This window comes from Lepisma saccharinum, chromosome 28 (genome assembly GCF_977018435.1).
Source record: "Lepisma saccharinum chromosome 28, izLepSacc3.1, whole genome shotgun sequence".
NCBI lineage: Eukaryota > Metazoa > Arthropoda > Insecta > Zygentoma > Lepismatidae > Lepisma > Lepisma saccharinum.
This window is the reverse complement of record NC_139256.1, coordinates 25,416,677-25,431,382: the sequence shown is the minus strand read 5'-3', so window position 1 is coordinate 25,431,382 and position 14,706 is coordinate 25,416,677. Positions and strand designations below refer to the sequence as shown.

Sequence of the window (14,706 nt, the reverse complement as noted above, 5' to 3'; positions counted from 1 at the left end):
AATGATAAAAGTTGATTAGTAGAAAAATTAGAAGTATTATTACCACGGTTATAAATGTTATTATACAATAATAAATATTATAAAATAACAAAATAAATTTTATTCGGAATAATAATAATAATTATTATTATTATTATATAAATGTGGAGACTCGATCCAACAAACGAGTGATCACCAGCAAAACTATGTTCTATTATTTCTTTTGCACTATATCCAGTTAGTATCTAAAATGCATTTTGATATTAACTTTTGCACGTCTCGTTCAAGAAAAGGCTTTAAATGTTAGGGTGATCTTTTTTCATAAAGTTTCTTGTGTGACCTCTCACCTACAACAGTAATTCTTAGAATTTTGAAAACTGCAGAACCATTTATTCTTTGGATGAAATGGTAGAATGTAACCTTGTTCGTGTATTTTTCACTCAATGTTTTCCATCCAATGCATTTTTACTTTGGTTATTTTCTTCGAATACTAACTAAATGAACTTTATTTCTTTTCTTAACAATAAGAGTAACAAACTTTCGACTTTCTTGTATCTTTAAATGAACAATGTCAATTTCCAGGGAGGTAACCGACCCGTTCGACCCCCCCCCCCCCCGACACCCATGCACACATGTGAAAGTGCATCCTGAACCTCAATTTTAAAAGTTAAATGGAATGCTATAACTTCATTCTATGTTTTGAGTGAACAATCTAAATTTGTCTTTTGGAATATTTTAAGTATTACACGTAATTAAGTTAGAAAGTAGAATATATTAGTTTATTTTAACTTTTTGATTTTTGATTTACTTGTGTTTTGTTTTGATTTACTAGTGTTTTGTATTGTATCCCACTCGTGACACCAAGCAAACAATAAATTTCTCCTATATCTGTTACATTTCCCCCTCAACTCCACTAGAATATTCAAAGGCCAAGTACCTTCTGTCATTGTCTAACTAACTAACTAACTAACCCTCTATCCTTCTTAAACCCGAAGGTTCATGGCTGCAGCAACACAGGCCATCCATCTGTCCATATCTTGAGCAAGATCTATATACTCTTTTCCATCCCTACCGATTTCCCTTAGGTCCATCTCAACGTTGTCCCTCCATCTTCGTCTTGGCCTTCCTACAGGTCTCTTACCATCACGTTTCCCAACAAGAATCCTGTAAACTCCTTTTTTCTCTCCCATTCGTGCCACATGGCCTGCCCACCTAAATCTTCTTGATTTAATTATTCTAATAATATCTGGACATGAATACAAATTACGTACTTCTAAATTATGTAACCTTCTCCACTCACCTGTCTCCTCATCCCTTTTAGGTCCAAAGATTTTCCTAAGGATCTTATTTTCAAATACTCTCAATTTATGTTCCTATTTCAATGTAAGGGACCAAGTTTCACATCCATATAATACTACAGGCAAAATTACTGTTTTGTATATTTTAACTTTTCGTTTCTTAGATATTAAACAAGAAGGCAAAAGTTTATGAAGAGAGAAGTAACATGCATTTCCTGAATTAAGTCTACTTTTTATTTCCTCTTTAATATAATTTTCACTTGTTAATATTACTCTTAAGTATTTGAATTTGGAAACTGGTTCAAACGAGTTGTTATCAATAATTAGATTTTGATTATTACCTAACAATTGGTTTCGGCCTGTAAGCATATATTTAGTTTTCCCTTTGTTAACTTCCAAACCTATCTCTTTAGCAGTTTTGAAAAATTGATTGTATTTATATCATCCCCTAATAAGTCTACATCATCTGCATATACTAACAACTGAGTCACACCATTTAATTTTAGTCCTTCTTTAGTTCCTTTTACCTTCCTAATAACATATTCTAAGGCAAAATTAAAGAGCAATGGAGATAATGCATCTCCTTGTTTTAACCCATCATGAATTGTAAATTTGTCAGACATATTAATACCCACACGAATTTTACTTTCTGTTTCACTGGTGCATACTTTTATCATACTAACAAGCTTCTTAGGTATTTGAAACTCTACTAATATATTATATAATTTATCTCTTTTGACCGAATCATATTTTTTGAAATCAATGAATAGCTGATGGACATTTTGATTATATTCGCACTTTTTTCAAGTGTCTTCTCTCATTGTCTTAAATAATTTATTTTCATCTAGGGATGTGCCGAAGCCTATTACAGATGTATGAAAATCGGTAAAAAATTGACACATCGACATCGTATCGGCATCGGCAAAAATCCTATATTTAAACCGGTAGCCTGCAGATTATACTAGAGGTTTACCTTCTAATAAGTTTTATATTTTAGTTTTGTAAGATTTATTGAAAATTTGGTTATGATTCGTCATTATTGTGGAGTTTTTGTAATAAAATTATTGCAAACTCATTCAGAGGATCAACCTAACTATAAATCGCAAATAAAACCGTACATTGCTGAACCAGGATCTGCTGTTGTATTGGAAATTCAAGAATGAATATTCAAACCTGAAGCAAGTTCTGAGAAAATACTTGGGCATACTTACTGCATCAGTATTCAGTGATTGAGTGTTCAGTGTTGGTGAACAGATTTCAGATAAGAGAAGAAGTAGGTTACTTCCTGAAGTGCTTCCAAATCTCGTGTTTCTGAAGTTGAATCTGGCAGAACAGGAACATTTTGCATTTCAAAGAACTGCTTGTGTACTAATGTTAAATCTCTTGAGAATCCATGTTATTCTTAACGGTTCACATAACATTTTGTAGATGCAAATGTACATTCGCATCTCTTGAGAATATACAGGGTGACAAGAAATAACCCGTACAAAGTTTGGCGTAGCCTGCCAAGAATGTAGTGTACCGTAGCCAAATAATTGTTGTGTTATTGGATTCTCCATAGTCTTTTGAAACTGTACCTGTTGTTTCGGCTTCATAACGATTACTTTCTGTGTGTTTGAGAATGTCAACCAAACGCAGTGTAATTTTGGAACTGTGGCGTCAAGGAAAGCATCGATGTGAAATCGTTCGTTTGCTGGGTGTTCCAAAAGTGACAGTCTCAGACGAAGTTCGGCGATGGAAGGAGCTCGGCCATGAAGGCGACCGTCCCGGAAGAGGAAGAAAGCCTACCATCAACACGTCCCAGAACCGCAAGATCATCAAAAAGCAAGTTCACCGAAATCCGAGGGTCTCCATGAGAAAAGTCGCCCGTGAGATCGGGATCAACCGCGAATCGGTGCGGCAAATGGCGAAAAAGAACCTCAAGGCGTACAAGCTCCAAAAAGTTCAGCTTCTCACGGACGAAAGCAAGCGCCTGCGACTCAAAAGATGCCGCCCTCTGAAGCGCCGGGCCGCAGGTCAGCGATGGGAGCGCATTCTCTTCACAGACGAGAAGCTGTTCACCGTGGAGCAGGCGGACAACCACCAAAACGACAGGACCTGGTCTGCAGAGGCTCCCGGTACCTCAGCCATCGTCGAACACCGCCAAAATCCGCAGTCGGCCATGGTGTGGGGTGGAATTTGCGCAAGCGGCAAGACGCCCCTGGTTTTCGTGGATGAAGGGGTCAAAATCAACCAAGAAGTGTACCGCCGCGACATTCTCGAACGTCGTCCTTCCGTGGGCCCAGCAGTACTTCGGCGATATGCAATGGACATTCCAGCAAGACTCCGCTCTGGCCCACAGGGCGAAAATGACGCAAGCGTGGTGCAGAACCCATTTTCCGGACTTCATCGCATAGATGGAATGGCTGCCCTACTCGCCGGATCTCAACCCAATGGGCTACAGTGTCTGGTCGATTTTGGAGGCCAGGGTATGTGCTAAACACCACCACAGTTTGGAGTCGCTGAAGCAATCGCTACGTCATGAGTGGAACCGATTGTCGCCTGAGGATCTGCGGCCCATCGCCCAAAATTTCAAAGCCCGTTTGGACCTCTGTATCGCCGCCCAGGGAGGCCACTTCGAAACCTGCTGAACATCTTGTTCCTAAGGTCCCATGTCATTGTTCTTCATTGTTGTTTTGCTAAATTGTTTCGGTTTAATAAATTTATGATCACAAACATTAGTACGGGTTATTTGTTGTCACCCTGTATTTGTATATACATATGATATGCAATGGAAATGTACATAGCAAATTTATTTTTATCATGCTGAAAATAACCTCCCATTTCTGTTTAATAATCTTATGTATCGGAATCGGTTAAATATCGGCAACGGTATCGGTTCCAAAAATTATCGGTGAGTACATCGGCATCGGTAAATTTTCAGCTTCGTCACATCCCTATCATTATTTGACAATTCACAGATCTTAAAATAAATGTATTATTAAGTGAAGACGTAGTGTTTCGTCTGTCCCACCCGTGACACCAAATTGTTCACATATAACTAAAAACCTGGGAAAGTATTTTAAGGGTAGTAATGTTTAATCAATGTTCCGTTTCGTATTTCATTGCACAGAAACTGTAAGAAAAATGTTGCGTTGCGTAACTACCAGTAGAATAGTTACTTTAATATAAAAAATGTAGTCCTTGTGTCCCACCTGTGACAATGAAATGCCCCATGTATACATACACACATACATACAAAAATGTGTGTATGCCCCTCCAAGATGAAAAGTCTGTATCCGCATATGAACGAACGCATTACGCGATGAAGACGTTAGTAGAGACTTGGGCAATAAGTGAGACCCGGATGTGGCTAGGCTGGCTTTGAAGTCCACGGAGCGCGCCCACCAGCTGCAACAATCACATTCAACGCATAGTGTTGCCATACATCTACTCTACGCTACTGTGTCACTCCGCCTTCCCACGGTCTCCACATTGAAGTTGCAAAGTACGGCAACAGCGTATCTGCAGTCATGTGACTGAGACTCCGCGTGGAGTAGACGAGTAGAATGACAGCTGCGCCCATTGGCTGAAGATTGAGTGTGATTGGACGAAAACAACTCGCCCGCTGTTTATCCGCACCCACGTTCGTGGCGCCAGCTCTCTTCAGATCTTGGACGTTAACCAAGTATATTCGTGGACTATAGTCACACTCACTGGCGCACGCAGAGGGGCGAGGGAGCGAAGGTGCTAAACCAACATTTACAAATAAAAGCGGTCAAGAACTCAGGTAAACCAGTGGTAAATGCAACCCCTGACCTTAAAATGACCACTGAATATCATTTTTGAGAGTGGAAAGTTATATATTTACGAAATATGTGAGTGTGTATGCCACCTCATAGAAAGCAGCTATGCACTATCCACCTTTACAATTTCAGCCCCTATCGAAATAAAATCTTGCGTACACCAGTGGTCACATTGTCAATAAAGGAAGTTTTTTTGGTTTCGTATATCGAACATGGTGTGTGTAGTGCTCTGTGTGGCTGTAGCTTAACACTGTCTCTTTGGAATTGACAGTAGATGCACTGACAGGAAACTCAAACAACCAGGGGCGGCGCCAGAAATTTTCGACCGGGTGGGCAGAAGCTCCATATTGTTGGATTAGGGTGGGCAGTATAAATGTAAGACCATATATAGTATATATGTGTATGTAAGACGTATGTATCTCCTCTCTCTTACACTCCCGATTTTCCTCTTACTTCTTTTTCCTTTCCTTTCTTGTTTTCCTCTTTATTCTTCTCTAATCTGTTCTCGCATCTTATTCCATTTCCTTTTGCTATGTCTCTGATGGACACAATTATTTCAAGGAAGTGTTTACCCATGCGCAGCCATACATTCTAATCTAATTCCTTCATGGATGTTAATACAGTGAAATAAATGTGGATTAGGTTTAAGCTAGTGTTGCAAATACAAGGCACATACTTGATTTTATGTATTCGGCGACAGTGATAGGAAGTGCGATGGTAGACATTCGTGAAGTTTCTCGTAATTTAAATGCATGTTCCTGAGCATAGTATTTTCATCGTATGAGTTTTGGACTGAAAGAGTTTTCTTACTCCTTGGAGGTCACTTTTCTTAGCTTACAAGTTTTGTACAACTGACAAATCTATGTGAATGTTTGTAGTAGCAGCGATTGGGTGCCAACGTTTGAGGGGCAGGGACAATATACTTTTCTTGGTAGAAAAGGCTTAGCATAAAGAGGCCATACTGCGGGGGCAAAAAGTGGCATAGTGTGGCTGGGGAACTGCATCCCCCACTTCCCGCTCCTCCTAATCGCCTCCACTGAATGTTTGTATTAAAATGAACGTCTTATTAGGAATGATTTAAAACAGACACGGAAAACCAATTCTTTGTTCATTGTCCATGAAGTATTCCTAGGCTACTGAAAGGCTATTTTGAAAAAAATATCACTCATAAGTAATAAACAAGTAAGATTGAAAAATCTGTTCAGAATTGAAGAGATTATTAGCTAAGTTGCTATTCATTTTCTGAACAGTCATGTTACTAATGCGGGAGAAATAATACACGTATGGTTACATGAACATATTTTTTGAGGTAACAAAATGATTTAGGACACAAGGAATTCATTGAAGTTGATCACCGTACCAGTAATACATTTTTCATAGATGTCTTGGGTTGTATGGCATGACCATTTCGAGCACACTAGAATGTCAACCTCTGTCCTATGCAGCATACCCTGGAAACTTTATTCTTGCAGGGTAACGAGTCCCTGGCCCCTGGAACCACAGTCAAAGTAATAATTTATGAGGGTTTGTATTTTGAGTGTCGGCATGGGTTTGTTTTCGCCCCTTCGTTACTTTAATCTAATCACCATTGAACCTTATCGTCGTCATTATCAAAATTAGCAGAGAAATGACTTGAAATAAAACAAATCAACCAAAACTTACTCTTACAAAAATGGTGCTTCATTAGTTCATACCTCTTAGAGAGTTGAGGTGGTAGTTTCAATTGCACAGCGTTTCATTAGTGAAGCAAGGCAGCTAATTATTAAAGTCTCAAATATTTGTCTCAGGCAATCACCCTCTTAAAATGGATGCATCTTCTGTGGTGATAAAATGACACGTTTGGTGCGAGTTCTTTCTGTATATTTATTACCCAATGGCATAACGCTGCCGCATTAAAAATGAAGAGGTCCTTTGTTCGACTCCCCCCCTCCTCTGGTGAAAGCACAATGCAAACTGGTTCGGACTACACGTTAACCTGTAGGCTTAGTCCCGATTAACCTATCTGAGCATAAAAGTGGGCTTAAAAACGAACTTAACAAAAAAATCGTCTTCTGGATACTTCGTGACGTATTTTTTTCTTTACTTCAGCTGCGTCTGCAGATTCTGTTGACATTTTCGGCTGAATCATATGGCAAAATTTATGTGTGGAACGAGGATTTCTAAATAGGATAAGCCACTCATTAGCAATTGAATAATTCTGTAGCTTTATCCATACATAACTGGTTTATTAAAATGCATTTACTTAGGTATTGTAGTGATATAAAGTTGATATTTCGCATCTTCGCATTTGAAGATGACAGGTATATAAAAATTGTAATGTAATAAACAAAGGGACACTTCTGGGATTTCAGTGCAGAGCTAATTAAAACTATATTATACTCTGATCACATCAACCCCAGCTTCGGCCGAGATCAAGCAAGTATGAGGGACCCTAACTCCACACGTCCTACACGCCTTCATGGCGTGGTACAAAGCACAGGGGAGTACTTTACATTATTTTTTTATTATACTCTAGCATACATAAACCCGAAGGTTTATGGCTGCAGCAACACAAGCCTTCCATCTGTCCCTATCCGGGGCAAGATCAATCTAATCTTTCCCATCCTTACCGATTTCTTTTAGGTCCATCTCAACGTTATCCATCCATCCTTGTATTGGCTTTCCTACTGGTCTCTTACCATCAGGTTTGCCAACAAGAATCCTGTAAACTATTCATTCGTCTGCCATTCCCGTCACATGGCCTGCCCATCTAAGTCTTCTTGATTAAATTATTCTAATAATAATTAAAAAGTCGAAATAATTTATTGTGTTCTGGAGGAAGTAACCCTAAGATGATGTTTCTATTTGTTTATTTAGAGATTATTTTAACCATACCCAGGTCGGGATTTATATACGTATGTGGAGACCCGGAGCTGTAGTCCTCAAGCTCACCCTAAATTCTGATCTAATCTTGATCATACCCTGCATAATTTTGAGCCTCCTAAGCCTACTAGCTGCTCTTAATCATGGAAGTATTAATTTGATCACAGTTTTTGTTTCAATAGCTCTAGTAATTACTTTCACTTTCTAATGACAAAATTGGCTTTTTATGGGTTGATAATATGTGAACACTTCAGCATAGATAATATTCACAAGTAAAATATACATGTTACGAACACCAGAATACACTTCTTTATTGAATCATGGATATATCGCCAAGTATATGTACTTATCGAATTTGATTGGGTGGGCAGTCGGGTGGGCACAGGAATTTTTGGGTCGGCACTTGCCCACCCGTGCCCACTCCTGTCAAACAACCAATGGCATTCAGAGTTGTTTGCAAACGTCCTCAGTCACATACTGTCTCGGCAAGGTCATTTAAACAGTCAGGTTTTTCTTCTTCTTTTTTTTACCAAGTTGCACCATTGTACCTTTGAAGTGACAATTCGTAAATATAAGAATCAAGAAATAAGTGAAGCATTGATTTCACCTTAATACTGTATAAAATTAATTGGTAACTTCTGATCTGCCTGATTATGTCTTGTTCCATCTTGATTTCTAACATACTTTATTTGTCAACTCCTGAAATAAAGATGAGAAAAGTATGTATTTCGTATTTTTGTTATCCAGCGTCGCTTTTATGCCACTTTTGGCTAATCAACGAAGAGGGTGCTATGAGAAAATTGATGAACGTTTACGAGGAACATTCATTCGCACGATGAGGTTTAAACCCTCTAACCCAGTAGGCCACCTACCTAGCAGACACAATGCGAAAGCTAACATTCTCTTTGATTTGACTTTTTTCTGGGACATTACGCAAGTGAAACTGAAATTAAATAAATATTGCATATTAAATATGCATTCACAGTTATACATATACATTCACAATTATTTCAACTGTGAAATTCCTAATGTTTCGTGCAGCAAATGTAAAAGTTCGTGTATTCTCCACTTTATTCTCAGACAGGTAAAGCGGAACTGGACTTACTGTTTTTTAAAATGGAATTCGAATCAATGTGCTTCAACTAACTAACTAACTAACTCTCTAGCCTTCTTAAACCCGAAGGTTCATGGCTGCAGCAACACAGGCCTTCCATCTTTCCCTATCTTGAGCAAGATGTATATACTCTTTTCCATCCCTACCGATTTCCCTTAGGTCCATCTCAACGTTGTCCCTCCATCTTCGTCTAGGCCTTCCTACAGGTCTCTTACCATCAGGTTTCCCAACAAGAATCCTGTAAACTCCTCTTTCCTCTCCCATTCGTGCCACATGACCTGCCCACCTAAGTCTTCTTGATTTAATTATTCTAATAATATCTGGACATGAATACAAATTATGTAGTTCTAAATTATGTAACCTTCTCCACTCACCGGTCTCCTCATCCCTTTTAGGTCCAAAGATTTTCCTAAGGATCTTATTTTCAAATACTCTCAATTTATGTTCCTCTTTCAATGTAAGGGACCAAGTTTCACATCCATATAATACTACAGGCAAAATTACTGTTTTGTATATTTTAACTTTTAGTTTCTTAGATATTAAACGAGAAGACAAAATTTTATGAAGAGAGAAGTAACATGCATTTCCTGAATTAAGCCTACTTTTTATTTCCTCTTTAATATAATTTTCATTTGTTAATATTACTCCTAAGTATTTGAATTTGGAAACTGGTTCAAACGAGTTGCTATCAATAATTAGATTTTGATTATTACCTAACACTTGGTTTCGGCCTGTAAGCATATATTTAGTTTTCTCTTTGTTAACTTCCAAACCTATCTCTTTAGCAGTTTTGAAAAATATTTTAGCATTATTCTTAATTGTATTCACATCATCCCCCAGTAAGTCTACATCATCTGCATATGCTAACAACTGAGTCACACCATTTAATTTTAGTCCTTCTTTAGTTTCTTTTACCTTCCAACAGCATATTCTAAGGCACAATTAAAGAGCAATGGAGATAATGCATCTCCTTGTTTTAACCCATCATGAATTGTAAATTTTTCAGACATATTAATACCCACACGAATTTTACTTTCTGTTTCACTGGTGCATACTTTTATCATACTAACAAGCTTCTTAGGTATTCCAAACTCTACTAATATATTATATAGTTTATCTCTTTTGACTGAATCATATGCTTTTTTAAAATCAATGAATAGCTGATGGACATTTTGATTATATTCCCACTTTTTTTCAAGTGTCTGTCTGATGTGAAAAATTTGATCAGTAGTTGATCTGTTACGTTTAAATCCACATTGATAATCACCTTTAATTTCATTAGCATATGGGGTTAGTCTTGTTAAAAGAATGTTAGATAATATTTTATATGTTGTTGAGAGTAGAGAAATTCCACGGTAATTATTGCAGTTCATTTTATCACCTTTCTTAAACACAGGAACAATTATGGATTCTTTCCACTGTTGAGGGATTTCTTCTTTATTCCATATTAAACAAATTAATTTATGAATTTGACATATTAATGAATTTCCACCATATTTAATTAACTCAGCTGGTATTAAATCAATGCCAGGTGCTTTGTTATTCTTTAGCCTTTTAATAGCATCTTTAACTTCAGTCAAGTTAGGTTCTGGAACTAAAGGTTCTGCTGTGTGTACTTCATTCACTTCTGATTTATCTCCTACATGGACATTTAAAAGGTCATTAAAGTAGTTCTTCCATCTATTTAGAATATCACTTGGGTCAGCTAGAAAATCACCGTCTTTATCTTTTATCAAGTTTACTTTAGGTTGCCACCCCTTTATAAACTCATTTACACCTTTATATAAATCTCTGATATTTTTATTTTTGCTGTTTGTTTCAATTTCGTTAATTTTGCTTTTCAAGTAATCTCTTCTTTTACTTCTAAACGTGCGGTTAACTTCTCGCTTTATTCTATTATAATTGTTTAGATTTGTATCATCAGAGTTATTTAACCACCTAAGTCTAGCCTGATTTCTTATTTCTATTAGATTATGACATTCATTATCAAACCATGGCTTACTTTTTCTCGGCTTATCGTATCCTATACTTTCTTTAGCTGCTGATTCTATTGCATTACGTATGTGCTCCCAATTCTTATTTACGTCTGTTTCATTTATATTTTCATCATCATTTAAATCCTGCAAAACATCAAATCTATTTGACAGTTTAATTTGGTAATCTTTCTTAATTCTTTCATCAGTAAACTTTCCTGTATCAAATTTTAGAACTTTTAGATTTTGTTGCTTATGATTTATCACTTAGAGTCTTTCTCTTAATTTAGCAATTACTAAATAATGGTCACTGGCACAGTCAGCACCTCTATGTGTACGAACTTCAATTATACTAGTATGCCTTCTCTTATCAATGAGAATATGATCTATCTGATTATGAGTTTTACCATCTGGAGAAGACCAGGTATATTTATGGATATCTTTATGTTTAAAAGTGGTACTTTTCACAATTAAATTCTTTGAGGTTGCAAAAGTAATCAATCTTATACCATTATCATTACTTAATTCATGAAGACTTTCTTTACCAATTGTGGGTTTAAATGTCTCTTCTTTGCCAATTTGTGCATTACAGTCACCTAACAGAATTTTCATATCATACTGAGAAAATTTATCAAAGACCTGTTCTAACTCTGTATAAAAATGTGCTTCAACATGGATTCGAATCCGGGCCCCTTGGGTGCAAGACGACAGAATTCCCACCGTTCAAACAGCAACAAGAAACGTGTGTGTGTGTGTGTGTGTGTACGTGCGTGCGTACATTCATATTTCCCTCTGTGAAATGTGAATCTGAAAGGTCTTGATGTGTGTGTGTGTGTATATATATATATATAAAGAGAGAGAGATTGGTTTGTTGATTTTGTGTTTTAAGTCCACTTTATGCACAGTAAGGCTAATCGGGACTGGACCTACAGTTTAAAGTAGGATCCGAACCACAATCCGCCTCCAACGGGTATCGAACCCGGGACACTTTGATTACAAGGCGACAACGCTACCACTGCGCCATCGGGGAGACCCTAGAGAGAGAGAGAGAGAGAGAGAGAGAGGGGTAGCCGTCTCCAAGGTATCAGTACAATTAATTTCAAATTATACGTATATATAATTAATTTTAAAAGTAATGTATCTGCTTAACAGAGGGAATGTATAAATGTTGTCAACAGTAAATTAATCAAGTTTGTAAGTTATTGTCATTCAGAAGATAAGGCAATCTAATTAGTCTGTTACGACAAATCCGTATTATCTTGCCAATAGGAAGCAGCTCTAGTTTAGATACAGAACGACAACTATGCTGCTGAAGCAAAATGACCACGATCGCATGTACTACAATGTCTGCTAATCGTACAATATCAATGAAAAATTTTCCAGTTTTGAATTTCTTGGTAAGCTGCATGAAGACCTTGGCTTGTATGGTTTTGATCGCCTTCCTACTTTTACAAATAAGCGAACAGTTCTCTCCCCTTCCAAAGAAAAAGCTACGCCACACTGAACAAGAGGAACGCCTAAAAGTGTTGAACAGGGAATCGGGACAAGACCAGTCTGTTGAAGCAATATACGATTCGCTGGTCACCGACAGATGTCAGGGTTTTAGCTCACTTGGATTTCCAGAGGTATGTTTCATATATTCATTCGAATGTTTCTAAAATTGTACTAACATTAAAAACATATGAAGAGCAAGAATACGTGAATTCGTAAGCCTGGTATTATATAAAAATTTTTTTATGATTCACTCTTAACTGGTAAAGGGTCCTTTGAAACAACGTTATTTCATTTTTATGTTCATTTGTTTATTTTTATTCACTGCTTGACTGATGTTTTCCTTCCTACCAGATTCTATATTTCCTATTCTATTATTACTTGTCTTTTCAATTACAAAAAATAACACAAAACAGTATACTTTTGTATTACAGCATGTATCTGGAAATTGGGAACTTCAAATAGGTTCTTCCTCTTCTATATTGTGCTATACCTTATCCTTTGGAAATGGAAATTCCAGTACATCGTTTAACTTAACTCTTCAGTCTATGGGCCAGACGTTAGTGATGCCTTGCAACCAGTGATGTGCGTCTACGCGTAAACAACGATAGTCTACATTCTACACGTAGACTATTTTATACACGTAGATTAGGTAATCTATGTAAACAACATGGCGAAAGGTGATAAATTAGCAAAGGGCGCCGTGGAATTACAAGGAAATTATACTGCGTATCAGTTGCTGATGTGTGAAGAAAACTTTTCATACTCTTTCTTCCAAATTCGAACAATTTCTCACCTAGGAAGAAACCTAATATAGGAAATATTCTAGTGTTTTATGGGGAAAAGACCACTCTTGCCTCACAACTGCCATCTGTTGTTGTTTTTTGCATACTATTTATCTTCTTCCATAGTTGTTGATAAAAGAGAAGAGAAATTGTGTTGTAAATATGATTCTTTTCATTTCGTTAGGAACCAATATAGTTGAAAATGTCACTTTCCTTTCATGAAACCCTTGAAAATTAATTTTAATGCACTTTAGATTGTCTACGTAGTCTATGTAAACTACAACCCAATGTAATCTACGCGTAGATTACGTGTAGACAACGCATGTAGACGTAAACTTATAGTCTACGGCACATCACTGCTTGCAACATGACACACCAAGAAAGATACACATGTGTGCTTGGTGAAACATGTGAGTATTGTCTTGAATCATGTTTTGTGTATTATTTCAATTCACAATGGCTGACAGCAGCTCTGGGAAGTGTTATTTGAAAATCATATAAGACACCCAATTTACTGTTCGTACAAAGCATAGGCGCCGACTCCATGGGGGCAGAGCCCCAAAATAATTTTGCTTAAGAAAATATAATGTACAAGTATTATTTTGATTCTCTTGTAAAATTTACTCTGAATTGTGCCACATGAACTTCACTTTAAATACACATTTGAAATGTTCCAGACCATCAACTTTGGGGGGCTGAGACAGCTAAACCATAAACTTTGGGGGGGACTATGTCCAGAGACACCAAAACGCATGACTTATTACTATACACTAAGTATATAATTATGAGTATTTTAACATTTTTATTAAAAAGAGTTTCAAAAGAAAATGTGCATGAACTAGGAGAGTGGATGGGACGTTCGGGCTACAAATGGCTCTCACATGACATTCAGAACGAGATCATTGATATATTAGGGAGATCTGTTTTGCGCTCCGTGGTAGCAGATATTAAAGTCAGGAATATTTTGCTCTTATGGTTGACGAAACTTGTGACATTTCCATCCGTGAACAATTGAAATTTTGCATTCGAACTGTAAATGAAAATTTTGATATTTTTGAGGAATTCGTAGGCTTTTATGAGATTCCGAACACTCAGGCCAAAACTTAAAAAAGGGAGTGAGTGAGTCATTCATTAATTTATTTCAGTGATAAACTCCCCCCCCCCCAATAATTTTGACAAGTCGGCGCCCCTGCCAGAAAGTGAATAGGAGGACAATACAATTTCGTTAATAACCCATTACTTTGTGATTGAAGTACTCTTTCTGTTAAATATACATGTGGTTTAGCAATAAAGTACTTATTCGGATGCGTTTAGAGAAGTAATGTTGCTGCTGACTGTACATGTTTTGGTTTAGCAATAATGTACACATTCGGAGGGGTTTAGAGAAGTACTTTTGCTTCTGACTGTACATGTTTTGCT

At 37.0% G+C, this 14,706-nt stretch overlaps 1 protein-coding gene across 1 annotated transcript; it reads left to right on the top strand.

Annotated features, from left to right (window-relative positions):
* Positions 1 to 2,898: 2,898 nt before the first annotated feature.
* Positions 2,899 to 3,756, top strand: LOC145980864 (uncharacterized). Its single transcript, XM_083113947.1, has one exon. It carries the CDS (start codon positions 2,899 to 2,901, stop codon positions 3,754 to 3,756), a length of 858 nt encoding a protein of 285 aa, XP_082970073.1.
* The last annotated feature ends 10,950 nt before the right edge of the window (positions 3,757 to 14,706 follow it).